The following is a 17,493-nucleotide window of genomic DNA, read 5'->3' on the forward strand; positions in this document are numbered from 1 at the left end:
AGGCACCCTGTTTTGTGAACTTTTTATTTAGTTGTTAATGTATGTGCCTTTTTCAAAATAGATTAAGCATCTGAAGATGGAGGTCTGTACCTAAAATTGTTTTTTGAATCACCAGTGCTTAATACATTTTTTAACATGTTTTAAATACTGAATTTTTTTTTTTTTTTGTAATTGACTAATTTGAGTATGTTTAAATTTTTTAAGTTGGCCAAAACAAAACAAACCAAACCAGAAATTTTCATTGAACATTTGGTGTTATAAATGGCATCCTACTAGCCAAGCCAAAAAAACCCTGAAAAAACCAAAACAGAGTGGTGTTCATTAAAGTGTTAGTTCTGAGCGTGGGGGTTTCAGTCTGTTTTGTTCATTGCTGTGACCCTTTCTGTGCCTGGAATAACTCCCGTCGCACGGTAGGTGTTGCGTGCTAATTGTTGAAGGAGTGAATATGGCGGAAGTTTTCACCTTAATAGTTATGCCTCATCCTTGCTCCACTGTGATTGAGAGGGTGGCCCTTATTTCTAGGGCCTTGCCTAGTAAGTGGGGACATTTAGCAGATTTCACAGGGCTATTTTAGAAAGATTTCTGGAAATATTGAATGAGAAATTACTTCAGAAATGTGGAGTACTACATAGATATACAGAAACATTCCTAATGTACAGATTTTCATTTAGAAATTGAACCTAAAATACAGGGAATCCTCTTTGCCTGGCTACTTATATTTCATAGAAAACTAAGTATTTTTTTTGGCAGAGGGTGGGTATCTGTTTTCTATACCTACAAATAAAGGTATTTGTTAGGGATCTTACACTGAGAAGTTTTGTAAGTGTAGTTTATTCAACAATCATAGAAAATCCAAGACAATCTCTTTAGTTGGTTGTTTTTATTTTATTTTTTATTAGATCTGTATGTATTCCATTTCGAACTTGCCCATCTTTCTACCCCCCCTCAACCCCTTTAGAATAAAAATAACAAAACTGCATAGAACTTTCATGGATAGGATTAGCTCACTTGATATCCTAAATTGAAATAAGGCTAATCTAGGGTCTTTGGTAAGTTCATTCATGAGGCTGGGATGTTAAATAACCAAATAATGATCAAAAGCTAATCTAAGTAATTTGAAATGCCCAATATGTGGCTTAGTTAATTTGGGGCCAGTTAATAAAAGCTTATCTTGGCTTAACGTACTTGAATGTCTGTAACTATTGAATCAGGACAGGTCACATTTGAGCAGAGTAGGTGTACTTTTCACAGATAGTGGAGGCCTGCATAATTACTATCCTTGGCTCATGTTTCGCTATGACCATCTGTCATTTCCTCTGGGATTGTATACTAAGGAAATGTGAATAGAAATTACCCCATTCATTGAGTTTTTCTTTTATCTTCATATGGTACCAGTTCCCAATCTTATTTTAGTTGTTATAAAGGAGTGTTAATGTCCAAATTTAGCCGATGAAGAAGAAAGTTGTAGACTAATCCACAGTTCTGCAAGTGACCCTTTCTTTTGTTAAAATCCACACAGATTGAAGTGAGCTTATCAAATGTCTGTGTTCTGGAATCTGTCCAGTCTCTCCTTGCTTGGCCCAAGATGTTATCTCCACCAGCTCATATTTCTAGTCTCGAGATGCTCTGTCAAACTTGGAACACAAAATTAAAACTTAGTCTGTAGGGTTCATGTTGGGTAAGCTTTGTAAAGAATTTCTTTTCTCACTGGAAAAACAATCTGGAATCATGTATGAATTTTTGTGCAGAGACAGGGTCTCCTGATATGTGTGCTGTCATTCCTGTGTGCCGAAAATGGAAAATGCATTATCATAGCTGTGGGATTTCATTACATCTTTATGTTGCTTTGCTCTTATGTTCAGAATAGCCCCAATGCATTTACTTCGGTATTGGCAATGATTTAGTACAGTAACAGATAATCAGGGATTGTGCTTCTGTGAAATTTGCAGGGTCAGTCCATTATACCCTATAACCTGATATGTGTTTGCCAGATTTCCTTAAATAATCCCATTTTCTTTTGCTAATTTGTACTTGTGTTTCCATGTGGTTTTTTTCTTTGGCTTTACTTTGTATTTCCACCATGATTCGAAAAGTGTTTATCAAAATAAACAATAGTGGTTGTTCTGGTGAATTTATTATTGACATGCTATTTTGTTACCTATCTTCACCAAGGAAAAAATAAAACAATGGAGATTCTCCCAAGGTAGTTGTCTGCTGCTTTCATACTACTGTGATGGTTGATTAAATTTGACTCTATGGTAGTGAAATTCGTTTGTTTTTTTTTTTTTTTTTTTTGGTAGGTGTTGGTACCTGTTTCTTGGGACCTCTACAGAATAGTTGGGTTTAAAGCAAGACTTTCTAGACTCTTTTTTTCTGAAACACTGGGGCTTGATCAGATGATTACAATACATGAAATATGTTGAGTACTTACTAGGTACAGTCGTAGTGCTAAATACAGGGTGCAGTTTCAAGCAAGATGAGCTCAGTGCCTGGCCTTGGGAACATGCATTCTGGTGCGAAAAACAGATGACACAGATAGCAGCTCTTTGTTCTTCCTGTCCCATAAAAGAAGCATAATAATGCAAATGGCAGCCTAACCCAGGAGTATGGTCAGAAAATGATTTCCCAAAGACGTGAGGCATCAGCTGGGACGTGAGAGTCAGTGGGAGTTAAGCCAGTAACTCTTGTGTGTGTGTATGTGTGTGTGTCTGTCTGTCTGTCTCCGTGTGTCCATCTGTTCATCCATCCAGCGGGAGGAGGGGGTGAGGAAGTGTGTCCCAGGCCTTTTCTGTCACTGGGATAAGCCATAACTTAAAAAAGAGTCTTTTACTCTCGGAGACACTGGGGAGGAAGGATAGCAATAGCATGTGGAAAGGCCCTGCAATGGGACATGATGTGAGGAAATGGCAGGCTGTTGTGGTGGGGGTGTAATGGAGGGAAATGACTCTAAATGAAACTAGAAACTAGACATGTGTGCAGCGTCTTCAGGGCAGTTAAGGATTCTGTATTTTATCTTAAAATGGTTGAAAAACCTTTGAATAATTTTTATTAAAGGAGTGACATAACCGAACAGGTAAGCTACGGGATATTACCTGAATTGTCTCAGAAGGCAGAGCCTTTTTTGGAAATCTGGTGAACTGTGGAGAGTGAAATAGTGGTTTTAGAAATTCTTTGGAACATGGGTAGGTTTAGGCTTTAGCATTTTTTTCATTAATATCCCAAATTTCTTGTGTGACTACATGTGAGAAATGGTAGTTGAAAATGTGGCCAAGTTCTTGTGACACTTAATTTACTTTGGAAACATAAGGGTTTGATTTGTTGATATTCTCAGTTATTTATAATATTTGGGAGCTTTAAATTTTTATATAGTAATAACTTTCATATATTTGAGTTTTGGAGCTCTTTTCAGTTTGTGAGTTTAATTTTTTTCTGCTGTCATAGTTGTAAGGTTGTATTTCAAGGAACAGTGTGTTTAAATGTACTAGTCTTTTAAAATGCGGATTTGCTGTCATTGGGTGTGTCCTGTACTTGTATAAATGTGCATGCATATGCATGCTCAGTCTTGTCCTCTATTTTTATGGCATTTTCAGATAAATGAAGTTAGATCAGTAAAAGGATAGTTGCAGGGAAAACAAGCAATTAAATCATACTTTTTTTGGTCATTTTTAATTTCTTAGAAGTGCTAAAGGAAGAATGGACAGGGCTAAGAACCAAGCTGCTTCTCTGAAAGTTGGCCAAAGGAATCTACCAAAATGAGATGGAAAATATGAGAGAAGTGAGGGGACAGAAGAAGACAGACCCAGAACCTGTCATGTCTTAACAGGAGTTCTAGAAGCAGGAACATACTGAACAAAGGAAATAATCAGTAAATAATAGAAGAAAATTTCTTTGACAGATCCTCAGGATGAACTAAGGTAGATGAAAAAAAGCCATGCACCTAGATCTCCTGGTTATTGAATTTCAGATTCTCTAGAATTAAAGATAAACTATTCCTTCGTTTGAACATTATTAGGAGTTTATCTATAGTGTAACAAACTTCAGATATTTTATAAGTAATATTGGATGCTAGATAAAAATTAATATTATCTTTAAAGTTTTAAGGAAGAAAGTTATTTTCAAACTATAATCCTGTACCAAAGCGAATAAGTGTAGCAGCAAAAGAAACTTTTGGTTATGCAAAGTCTGGATTTTGCCTTAAAATGGTTGAAAGTGTTACCCTTTGTGCACAGTATTTTAACAGTGGGAGAAGTACAAGTATAAAAGATCGCATGAGATCTAGAAAACAGTGACCTCGGAGATGACCTAGGAGAAGCTGAGAAAGATGAAGATGAAATAAGACAGTGATTGACTCTTAGGCTTGTGATGTTCTTCACCTGGTGGTTGTGTTCTGGAGCAAAATAATTACTTTCTTTACCTTGGTCCTGTCATATCTAGTGATCACCTTATAGCTATCCCAATCACAGCTATAAAATAGAATGAAAATCCAATAAACCTTGACAATGTAAAAATAGAACTATCAGATCTGGAGATGGATATGGAGAAGGTGCATATATACTAAATAACATTTCATGGTAGGAAATCAGATACCAACAAGGTGATGATTGGTTTGTCTGTTGTCTATTTAAAGTTATATACTAATTATGTAATTGTATTCGAAGTATGAAAAACAAAGTGAAAAGTGGGCCTGGGTGGGGAAGGAAAAGAGACTCCTGTTTTAGGCCTTTAATGTATATTTTAGTGTTGTTTTATGTGCAGATATTTTAATAAAATCATGAATGGGTTAGTTTTAGGGCCAAAGATAGTTTTCCCTTGGTCAGAACTCTGAATTCATTTATTTACTTTCTGTCGTCTCTTAAGATTAGTGGGTCAGAGGCCTTTGCTGTTACTGGGATAAGCCGTAATTCAATGAAGAGTCTTTTAGTCTCGGAGACACTGGGAGGAAGGATTATTCAAATTCTCTTCTCATCACTCTTCCATTCAATAACCAACAGTGCTTTCTAAAAGCCTGCTTTTAGATTTGACTGGGTAAAGTGTGGTGGCTTGGATTTGCCACCACACTTTACCCAGTCATAGGCGTGAAGACTCTTAGTAAAAATCGAGTCTGTCCTTTCAGAGGGAGGGCCCTCTATTTTCAGACATGAGATTATTTAGCCTATTTCTTCATATAATTAGATTCTGTAACATATTGGTTCCCTTACCTCATGATTGCAGTGTAGAACCTGGAAGTTATTCTAGCTGGTTGTCAGCTTGCATTGTGGCTGTAGTCTAAATTAGAAGCAGCTGTCTGTAATCTGCTTGACAACATCTCATCGTTGACAAATTATTAGATCACTCTTCTTCCTTGTTCTTTTCAGATTAAATTATTACTTTTCCACAAGCCCTCTTCTCACAGTCTGTGTCCATTTTTATTGTCCTTAAGTTTGACTTAAACTATAGCAGACACACAGACCTAAAGAGAAAATGGCTTCTATAAAAGGGAATTTTTAAACATGTCTTTGAAGTATAATTACTACTACATTTTAAAAAAAATCTCCCCTATTAATTGCAGATGGGAAGTTGGAGGATGACTTGTGAAGTTGCAGCGGTCACTCTGGTCCTGGATAATACTGGCTTTGGTCTGGTGTGCTTAAAGCTGTTGTCTTATCTTCAGTTTTGACCACTGGTTAAGTGGAAACAAGTTGGTAGTTGAGATAACTTCCCCTTTCTGACCTTTATTTTTCAGCTCCACTTTGAGACTGTTGTCCTGTTTAGAGAAGTCCCGCAGAAGGATCCAATAATAGTCATGAGGGAAGAGCATTAAATGTGCGATTGTGCAGTGGGTTAAGATCTGAGAAGTAGATAAGGTCTAATCCTTTAATTATGATTAGATGCCTTATCCATTGAGATTATGTTTCCTGTTAAAACCTAAGAAACATTTGACCTATTAAACTTAGTGTCAAGAATAATTATAAAACTCTGATTTCTGTGGAATAAATGTTATTCAATAGTACTTCTTTTGCAACATGGTGGAATTTGCTCATTCAACAAATATTTATGGAACATTTACGTCCCAATCGTCAGGGGTGTACAACTGCTTTGCTACTTTCGAATTAAATATATTTTAAAGCTTAATCCTAATATCAAAAGTGATTTTCTTCATTAACTCTAGATATTAGTTACATATGAACTAATGAACTCTTGCATTGGGTATTTCTTAAAGATGGCATATAAATCATGTTTTAAAAATGTTACATTTTGAGTACAATTGGAAATTTAAAGATCGAGTATCTGTAGTGTCCTGGGATCATAGGTACTCATACATATATATGATGGTTAATGATTTTTAAATCATTACATTCATTGTCATAGTTTGAATGAATGGGAACTGCAGGAAAAGATACAAAGTAACTTTCTGATAAGTTTTTCTTAGCTAAATTTGAAGACTGTGAGACTTGGGTATAATGACTGACTGACTTTGATTGAATAGTCCCTAAGACTACCAATTAGGTGCATTTAGTAGTTCTTTAACCCTTCTTATGTAAATACACTGAAAAATACATTACAGTTGAATTCTCTGTATTTCATGCATGTCTGGGAAAGAGTACTGTGAACATCTGCTTTAAAGTAGTAGGACTTCCTAGACCCCATATGCTTGTTTATCAGGTCGTCAAGCACTGTGGAGAAACTAATGCTACTCAAGTTTACCCAATAAAAAATACTGGATCAGATAAGCTGCAAGCCATATGTTACTGCTCCAGAAGGGTTGCTCCGGTTGGAGCCAAGTCAGCAGCACTTACCTACTGTGAACTTACAGCCTTTCCAGAAAGCTTGTATTGCAGTCTGTGCAGACAGAGTTTATAAGAGTGAACCAGTAAATTGCTGTCTTCACCTTGGTTTTTGAATTCTTTTGTTAAAGTTTAGTGCAAACATTTGAGTGCATCTGTGTGCCAAGAATTTCTATAGGCTCAAGGTATGTAAAGATATAATATCACCTAAGAAGTTTATACCTGGGAGGATGGTTTATGGAAATGGAGATTTTCCTGCCCTGGTGGTTTATGGGTTTGGGTCAGATGCTGTGTTCTGGGTAAAACTTCCTGCCAACTTAAGGGAGAATAAAAAATACTTAGAGGAGCTGATGTTTCCTGTACCTTCACGGATCTTAGGCCATTCAGTAACTGGTATTTATAAAGGACTAGAAGTTAAATTCCTCTGTTTGGCTTGGAACTGAGGCTTGCATGCCTATTATATAAAGAAAGAAAAAAGCAAAAGGCTTGAAAGTCAGTTAACCTTGCCTCACTTACTTTTTCCTTATTTTCCAGAACTCTGGTAATGAACGTCATTATTTAAGAGTCAAGATAAATAAGTAAGAACTGTTGACCTATCCTGACCAAGCTCTTGAAGGTCAGACAGTTCAGTTTTGCTTCTGAGGTGGTAACAACTGAGGGAAGACTAAGTCTCCATAGTTATCTAGGTAGATACAGTGTAAGAAGCTGGCGCATTGTTTTGAGAGGACTAGGTTAAACTTCTTTAGAATTAGGAAAAGTGAAAAGTAGAAAATTCCTACAGACTCTTTTCTCCTACCTAGCTTCTAGAACATTTTCTTTCAGAATGTAGAATGTTGGCCGGGCGATGGCTCACACTTGTAATCTGAGCACTTCTGGAGGCTGAGGTAGATGGATCCCCTGAGGTCAGAAGTTTGAGACCAACCTGACCAATAGGGTGAAACCCCCTCTCTGCTAAAAATACATAAAACAGCCAGGTGTGGTGGCACATGTCTTTAGTCCCAGCTACTTAGGAGGCTGAGACAGGAGAATTGCTTGAACCTGGGAGGCGGAGGTTTCAGTGAGCTGAGATCATGCCATTGCACTCCAGCCTGGGTAACAGAATGAGACTCCATCTCAAAATAAAATAAAAATAACTAACTAAATAAATAAGTAAGAATGTAGAATGCTTTTGCTACAACTTGCTATAACTTTTCATTAAAAAAGGTATTATCGTTTGTGAATGCTTGCTGCAGGCCTTCATCCTGTACCCACGAAAAGCCTGTTTATTTCTTCCTACGAACATAACTTGTTTTCAAATGAGAACACTGCAACATTTAAGATGTTATGATTTGCTCCAAATTTCAAAACTAGCATGTGGCAGGATAAAGACTGGAACTCAGGCATCTGAATTCTTGCGCAAGTGTCCTTTCAGTCTTTTCTTGGTCTTTATTACAGTATATTATGGAAAACTGTAGTGAAGAGGTATCCTGTCAGCCATCCCTGCTGTGTCTCAGCACCGGATGCTATGGTTACAGCCCTGCACATTTTTCTGAGTGACCATTATAAAACTGGTAATGTACGTTAGCCCAGGGGTTGGCACACTGTGGCCATATCTGGTTTTCTGCCTGTTCCTGTATGGCCTATGAACTAAAATGTAAAATGTTAAATGCCTTTTATGCTTTTTAATAGCTGAAAAGAAATCAAGAATATTTCATAACCCATGAATATTAAATTCAACTCTCAGTGTATATAAATTAAGTGTAGCTATGCTGCTATAAAACCTTTTCATTGTTTTCAGTGGCTGCTTTCATACCATAATGTCAGCATTGAGCTGGTGTGACAGAAACCCTATGGCCAGCAAAATCTATAACACTATCAGCTATCCCTTTACAGAAAATGTTTGACCACTGTTAGTCTGTGGCCGTGCTCTGATTTTGGATACAGCCTTCCAGACCCCATCTAACTCTTCTTCTCAGGACCTTCCCAGTGGTTTCTAAAATTCCCAGTGGAAGATGATCTTCAGTCACTGGGGTTGTTTTTTTCCTCTTAATTATGGTAAATTCGTTTATTTTGACATCACGTGAACAATATGGCTCTCACACAGCCCCTCTAAACCTGAACCTGTAAGACATAAATACCGTTTACAGAATGATAGAGCAGGCATATGCTAATGTTTTCAATCTCAGCTCTTGTGTTGAGATTAGAATTGTTCCAGAGATATGCTTTTCAGACTCACTCAGGCAGTCACTTTCATGGTTAACCATTTTCCTTGTTTCCAGTGGTGGCCATCCCAGCATTTTACTACATGAGGTTCTTTATTCTAGCCTCTGGAATAAATTTTCTCAGCATATTTATTGCCTGTAACTTACAGATTAAAAAGCCTTAAACTCACCTTCCTCTCCCTCATTCTGTGTATTCTGGCTTTACCTCCCTGTTTCAGAGGAAGTGAGAACCCTCCCTTTCCAAAGCTGTTCCCCTAGCTAATCTCTGTCCCATTCCTCTGATCTCCAGGAACTTTTTTCCGTGTTTTTCTTTTTCCTTAGACCCTTCTCTATTGTTTCTATTCTCCAGGTGTCCTTGATCCTAAAAGCCATCCTCCCTTGAACCTTATACTCCTCAAGCCACAACCCCCCTCTTAAAAAACAAAACAAAACAAAACAAAACATTTATAGCCAAATCTCTCTTCAAAGGCTTCTTCCTCACTTTATATCTGCCTGACGTGCTAACACTGATTTTTCCTTATGTCTTGTCTTCTGCTGAATCTACTCTCATCAGTGGTCTGATTGCTGTAGCCAGTAGGCTCTTTTTAGTCCTCATCCTACAGGCCCTCCCTGAGTAGTTGCCACTATTAACTATTAGCGCCCATGTTGAAACTCTTCTGAATTAGTCTTTTTTTTTTTTTTTAGGTTGGAACTCGATGCATCTTTGAGCCTCCTGAATTCTCCCCAAATGACCTTTTTCGGTTTCCTTTACTCATTCTCCGTCTGTCTACTCTAAATTGTTTCTTCCAGTCCCTTCTGTATGTTCTCCTTGGGTGATTTCATTCATGCTTCATCTGACACCTATTTGTTGGTGTACCCTGAATCTCTTTTTCTCTCCAGCCCTCTTCCCTGAACTCCAACTCCATACTGGACACAAGCACATAGGCATTTCCAATAACCATCTTGGGTTCAACTCACTTTTTTTTTCAATCTAAGCATGATTATCTTATGCTCTCCATCTAAGTGATGGCATCAGTGTCTCAAGAACTATAGCATTAGCTTCGGTCTCCTTTTTTCCCACTCCCTATATTCATTGGGTCACCAGATAGCTGCACTTTAGCTCAGATGTGGCTCATCGAACCTGTTCTCACCAAATATTCTGCTTGTGCTTTTGTTCAGGACCTTGTCATGTCTCACCAGGTCTATTTTACAAGCCTCTTAACTGATCTCCCAGACGTCAGTCTCCATGCCCATTTAGTTCATCATTTCTATGGCTACTTAGGTCATCATCATAAAACATAGTCTGATTATGTCTTTCACCTTCTCACAGTCAAAACACTAACTGTTCATTAAAGTGTAAACTATTCATTAAAGTATATAGATATAAGACAGTACAAAACCCAAACATGCCAACCTCTCCAGCCCTAACTCTTCTCTTATACCCCTATGCTTATTCCAAAAGTTTGCCATCCCCTGAATGTACAGTGCTGTTTCATGTGTTCAGGGTTTCATATGCATTACTTCTATTTAGAATGGTATCATATCCTGTGAGATAAGCTCCTCAACCTTCAAGGGCCACATTAAACATAATGACTCCTGAAGTATTTGGATTCCTCCAGAAAGTTAATCATTGTCTTTACTTTGCTCTGAGTGTACTCCTCATGGTGCTTTTACTGCACTTACAATATGGCATCATATTCCACCTTACCTGCCTGTCATCTGTAGTAGCCGGTCTTTAGAAATTGGAGTGGGAAGGAGAGAACAGTCACCGTATCTTATTCATGTCAGCACCTGGGGCATCTGGTATGCTATAGCTACAATAGTTAGTGCCTACTCAAATGAATAGAGAAATGAATTTTAAAAAGCGGGTGGGAGTCTAGGGGCCAGGCATACTTCTCGAAATGACTGTGGAGCAGAGAAATGCCACATACTGTATGTATCTGTGGAAGATATTTAGGTAACTGGAGACTGACCTTTAAAGTTTTTTAGTATCTGTTGCCAAATGTTGAATAAAGGAATGACTCTAGATGTTGTAAATGTTGGGCATCTGAATCATTCTGGAGCACTACACACACACACCCACACATGCACACACACATACACACATATATACATATACATATACATATTTTTTTCTCAGGTACACGGCGTTACTTATGAAGATTTAAATGAAAAGTTGGCCAGTTACACAAGGCAGAACCTGGATTAGGGAATGAGGGAGAATATAAATTTGGCTAGCTGGGAAGAGAGCCATGAGCATGGATATAAAACCATGACTTATTTAGAAAACAGGCTGTGAATTTTAGTAAAACAGACCTGAAGTTTGCTGCTAATGAGTTTTTATTAGGTTTGCTAGGTATTAGGCCTAGGTATTAAGCCTAGCATGCATTAACTATTTTTCCTAATGCTGTCCCTCCCCCTACCATGGATGGAGCTGGAAGCCATTATCCTCAGCAAACTAACACAGAACAGAAAACCGAACACTGCATGTTCTCACTTATAAGTGGGAGCTGAACAGTGAGAAGACATGGACACAGGGGAGGGCTTGTTTTCTAGAATAACTTCTGCCCAATGAGAAATGTGACCCTCTTGTTAGAACTCACTAGAAAGAGTGAGGGTCCTGACCTCCAGGGCTTCCTCACCTAACTGAAACCAACCCAGATGCCCTGCTATTGGCAGTAGAATGTATCAAAATTCTACCAAACAGCCCAAATAGAATTGTAGCCATTTTGTAACTCTTTCTTTGATTGCAAGAAGTGGTAGCATTTCCAGATTTCAAAGGCAGCTTTGTTGCCTTCTTGCATGGTTTTCCACCAGTTAGCATGCTTGGCATAATCCTTCCTTTTAACTGTGTGATGCAGTGCTATAGGAACTAACTCATCTTAGTGTCACCTGTTTAACCGCTTTTCAGTGTTTGTCACCCCAGTCACAGATCCTAGGCCTTAGTAATATAACATCCTTTAGTTGGAAACCAGAAGATTGATATAAAATTCAGCAACTTAGTAGTTACTAGGAAGTATTAATGAAGTGCTCCTCCAGGTTTATTTTTCACTGAGATTTTAGCTGATTTGAAACGTGTAATTAGACTATTATTTGTCTTCAGAGTTAACAATTATAATGAAGTTTAAAAAATTGGGCAAAGTAATTTATATGTCAGGATAGGAGTGGTAGAATGGTTTGAGATAAAGAAATATTAGCCAACTTGCCAAAATTTTGACCACATTTGGCATTTATTGAGTGCATACTGTGTTCCAAGTCTTGTATTAGGTACTGAAATGACTAGTGAGAAGAGTGAAAAGGATTGTTGCCAGAATATATTATGGTGTTGCTTTATTTTTGAACTCTTTAGTTTAATGCAGCACTGACCTTTTGAGTCTTCTAAGATATTAAATCAGTTTTTTATTATATGTGAATTAAGTAATTGCTTTCTTAAATTTGATTTTGATTATGTGTAGAGACATATCTATTTAACAACAACTTAAATATGATCAAGCAATGGTAGGAATGTCATTGTTTCTGGGAACATTTTGTTGGTCACAGAATAATTTTCAGTGTGAAAAACTGAAGAAACTTAGGTTGTTTCTCAAACCCGTTTTGTCATCTGCCTTTTTATGATTTTCTTGATTTTATCACTGGAGCATTTATCAAATCTAGTTTTTTGGGTCATACTTTGCTTAATGGTGTACAAAAATAACTACACAGATGTGTTATAATTTATCTTTTCAGTCAGGGAACTTTGAAAATGTACAAAACATAATAGACCATTAGTCACACTTAACTTACTGTTTTGCAAAAAAATGAGGTATCAGTCTACAATGTGGTACTTTTTCACATTCATTCAGTAGAAGATGATTATCAGACAAGGGACGTGAAGTAGAAAGTTTAACCAATAAGGGTGCATCCTTTAGGCAGCTTCAGAGACACTGTAGAGATGGGCATGAGATAAATGGCAGTCTGTAAGGGTGGTAGTGAAATGAGCTGAAGTACCTTTAAAGTCTTGCATTTGATGGAAAGCCACTGCAGTACTTTAATTGATGAAAGTAATACAGTTAAAGTACAAGACGTTCAGAACAGGTTTACTCAGGGCAGTGTTGGTGGCTGGAAGGTTGTTGAAGAGCGGGTTGCAGTAATCTGATGAGAGGTGGTGAGTGGTTAAGGAAGTGGCAGTAGAACTACAGAGAGCATACAGAAAGAAGTGTCCTGGGAGGCAGTTTAGCTTAAGGCATTTGGGAAAGAAAACTGTGCCAAGTATCGTACATTGATTCAATGTGTAGTCCTGTTTGGGGCCAATTCGATGCTATCTAGGGACTGGAATTAAATGAAAACATGCATAGTCCATGCCACCTCCAAGTTTGTGACCCTCCCTTTTTTTTTTTTTTTTTTTTTTTTATAAATAGAACTTTGGAGTAGGAGTATAGGGAAATTTAACTGTTGTTCAAAAATGTATCACCCATTTTTTCTCTTTTGGCAAAATTGCCTCACTCCTTTCTTTAGAGCTATTTTGCTCATCACTGAGCCTCTCAAATCATTTAACATCATTTTATAAACCAAAAATCCATTGAGATAATTGATTGAAAAAGATAAAATTGCTCTTTTTTACAAGCTCTTTTTGTTTGTTTTATTCTTTATAAAAATGCTTCCTGTTACAATTCTTTAGCTATGTACTGAAGAACAAGTAGGATGTGATAGCTTCCACTCCTGTCCTCCTCCTCCTCCACTGTAACCTTGGGCCTTAGTGGAGTATTATTGTTTTGTTAGCTTGCCTCTACAATAATTTTCCTAAGCTTTCTGAAAAGCTTCAATGCTAAACAACAATGTAGAGCATTCTTTCTTGCAATAGACGCTAATTGTGTTCTTAGTTGGGATCTTGCTGTCATAGCCACAATAACTGTGTCAATTGTGCGGGGAGGCTGGGTCACAGTGGTTATTGTGCAGAGTGATGAATGCTGCTTACTTGTGATGTGCTGCCGCCCGCATCTGTGGGTGAGAACACGCAGTTACTGTAATTTGCCGGGCAAGTGATCAAACTGGTATAAAATAACATCATCTGTTAAGCAAGATAGCAGTCACAAAGAACTATTGACCTTTTGAAATATAGAATTTTTAATGAGAAACTTTGAATAATAGAGATTGAACATGTGAGAACAGCTACCTAGTGTGTGTTGCGTTATTAACCCCTAGTTTGTAGTGTATTCCGGAGTCAAGTTGACCTACATAGAAGAGAAGGAACTGGGAGTGCATGTCTGTGTTCTGGCTCCGATTGGGAAGAGCTGCTTAACCACTGTAAGTTACAGGTTGGATAAGTGACATATATGGTGTCAATTGGGAACCAGGCTTCACAGTTTCACAAAATATGTGGATTCTGAAAGTGTTGTCATTGCGAATGTAGTTTCCTTGCCTAGTTCTTCCATATACTTAAGGAAAAGATATTTTTAATGTAATTGTTAGAATATGTTGGTACATACTGATTCTGAAGTAAAAGGAAATATATATATATATATATATATATATTTTAAGTAAACTTGATGGTGTTTTGCAAGGATCTGAAGAGTCCCAGTATGGAGCTGAGCTGATTATTTTCTTGACTGTCCACATCCCACAGTTTTTTTTTTCCCCCTCTCCATCCCACTGCCCATTTTAAAGCACTTTTCAGCTGTCTGATTGCTCATTAGCATTGCTCATTAAAAGTGGTCTGGGGGCATACATTTCAAAGCAGTCCTTTTAATACTTGGTTTTTCAAGTTTTGTTAAATTTCCAGCGAATACAAACCAAGTTATTTCTTGACGTTTAGCCTTGTTTATATTTTTTATATCATTCCTTCTGCTTAGTACATGTCTAAATGATTACTTTTCAGAAAAGTGAATTTTGCCTAGCACATTGATTTGTATCTCCTGACAGGAGAGTAAACCATGTTTGGTGTGACTTAAGCTTTTATGATTTGGGATTTGTGTGAGTGTGTGTGTGACCCCAAGAACATGGAGATACAAGGGGTGGTAATTTTGGAGGGGAGAAGTACATTAATTAGACAAGTGAGGTAATGTAAGAATGAGATCATCTGCCCATGGCTGGTGTGATTCCTTTTTGTTCATTATTTTAAATTTAAAACATAGTATTAAAGTAATAACATGTATATTCCTACCTTGAAAAGCTAGTTATATAAATAATATGTATGTTTAATGCAGATAATTTGCAAGATTTTTTTAAAAGAAAAAATCCAAGCGATCACCAATAGTCTCTGTACCGGCCACCTAAGATAGTCATTGTTAAGTTCTGGTATAGATACCCCTCTGTTACTTTGTACGTCGTTTTTCCTTTAAACCTTGTTTTGGTCTCAAGGCCATTCGGAAACACAATAGTCATTCTGAGTCCTCCCATAATCCGATAATGAATTTACATAAAATATTTTTTATCAACGTATTCTGATACTGAGTAGAAAAATATAGAATTACATATAGTTAATATTAACGTTTCCCTTAATTCCTAAAGATTAGAAAGATTATACATTTGAGCTTTTCTTTTGACACTAATCCTTTTTTATATTGCAAAACACTAAATCCTTATATGGAAATAGAAAATTGAAAACATTTCTAATGTAGAAACTCAAAATAAATTTTCATTATTATACGGGCATGTTGGCTTTAATCAAAGTAAGATTGATTTACTTTTTTTAAATGGATGTATAAATAGGACCCTAATTCACAAATTGTTTATTTTGTATATATTTTGTATTTAGACAAGTGGAGGTCAGTTAAAATAGTCTTATGAAAAGTTGCTTTGTCTCTCTTTTTTTTTAAAATCTCTTCCCTTTCTCCTTCTGACAAGTCAACATCTGCTTGCATATAGCTAACTGCTGCTATTTTCTGCTTCTATGACAGCTAGCCGATGGCGGAGTCTCTTCTCTTCAGCTGCCTCACTGGCTTTTCCTTATAGTCCTGTTGCAAGACTCAGCCCTTATAGCAATGGCATTAATACTCCCAGCTTCTCTAAAACCTCAAATAAAGCAATACTAACACCTGAAAAAACAGGTAATATTTTAACTTCTTGACTAGCTGCTTGCTTTGTAATTCAGTTACTAAACACAGCTTAAATATTCATCTTTCATTGGAAAGCTTCAGAATAATCTTAGAATGGAGAGTTTGTGCTGCACATTTACTTTGGGTACAAAAGGCCTAGCACTAATTTGTACTCTAACACCATTGATCTACTGCTCTCAGTTGTATGTAGCAGACAGTCTTACCTCTTTAGCAAAAGTATATGCCTGCAGTTCTGTATTTCCAAATGCTTATGTGTTTTTAAAATTAAATGTCAAACACAATTTAGGTAGTTTTTATTATTCAAGATTGTAAGTCTTTATTTTTTTAAAGTTTTTTCTGGTAGCTTTTAAATTTAGCTAAGGCTATGTAGAAGAAAATAGTCATAGTGGCTTTTTATGAATGAGGATCTCACCATTCCTGTAGCCTTCTTCTATTTGTTCTTTGGTTCTTTTATCTGAAACCATCGAGTTTTTTACTCTCATGGGTGGCTATAAGTCTCCTGTGACTACTCTCTGGTCTATATTATGTGGGTGTTGTATATGTTTCTGCATATGTACGTGTGCCTTTTAGGTGTGATATTCTTACCCATTTGTAGCACTGCTGTTTGTACTTATTAACAAATGGACCAGATTAAAATTTAATTTAAAATTATATAATCAGTTACTGTCAATGTCTTATTACTAAAGTACACATGAATATATATTCTTATACCATGCCTTTAGATATGGACATATCTAATAGGATATAGATTTTAGCAGTAGTGAATTTTGCATTGTGATAAAAAATATAATGTGAAATCTACCCTCTTAACAATTTAAGTATATAGTACATAGTGACTTTTTAAATTGTGAAAATTGAATTTGAAAACAATGAACAAGTGGTTTTGTATATACGAATTGTATACACATCATGTGCACATTGACCATTAAATGGTGACATGTTGGTGATTTTTGTAGCGTGAAAACATGAGACAAATTGCTGACTGTTTATATATGAATTGTAAAGCATATATAGATATCAGTCCTGCAGATGAAAGAACACACATTTCCTTTTTGTTTCAGGTTACACTTCCAGGGGCTCCCCACTCAGTCCCCAGTCATCTATCGACAGTGAGCTGAGTACTTCAGAATTGGAGGATGATTCTATCTCCATGGGATATAAATTACAGGACCTCACTGATGTTCAGATCATGGCTCGTCTGCAAGAAGAAAGTATGTGTTCTTTCTAAACTAGAAAAATGAGGCTTCCACTTGGAATATACAGGCAGAGGGGGAGGTTCAGGCATTTCTCTCCAGGTAGTGGGCAAACAATTAGATTCTTTCTCTGATACTGTCCTACTTTTTAGGTGGAGCCAGTTATATGCTTCTCACACTATCATGAGGTGGTAGGAACTTAGTCTGATCAAAACACATTGATACATAGACATTGCTGGTATTGCCACTGTGGAAACAGATGGACAGTTTCCTAAAAAACTAAAGGTGCAACTTACAAGTGGCCCAGCAAACTGCACTCTTG

The 17,493-nt window shown here is 36.9% G+C and overlaps 1 protein-coding gene across 7 annotated transcripts in view; it reads left to right on the forward strand.

The window, feature by feature from the left end:
* SLAIN1 (SLAIN motif family member 1) overlaps positions 1 to 17,493 on the forward strand; it is a 66,140-nt gene that overhangs the window by 28,317 nt on the left and 20,330 nt on the right. For 2 of the 7 annotated variants that reach the window (XM_009192049.2, XM_009192050.4), the window contains exons 3-4: positions 15,820 to 15,969; positions 17,040 to 17,189. In XM_009192049.2, the coding sequence (XP_009190313.1) occupies positions 15,820 to 15,969; positions 17,040 to 17,189 (300 nt within the window). Of the gene's footprint in view, positions 1 to 13,498; positions 14,228 to 15,819; positions 15,970 to 17,039; positions 17,190 to 17,215; positions 17,274 to 17,493 lie in introns of those variants that run through there. The other 5 variants (XM_003913964.4, XM_003913965.3, XM_009192051.2 and 2 more) reach the window with 4 other exon arrangements.

This window comes from Papio anubis, chromosome 15 (genome assembly GCF_008728515.1).
Source record: "Papio anubis isolate 15944 chromosome 15, Panubis1.0, whole genome shotgun sequence".
Taxonomy (NCBI): domain Eukaryota; kingdom Metazoa; phylum Chordata; class Mammalia; order Primates; family Cercopithecidae; genus Papio; species Papio anubis.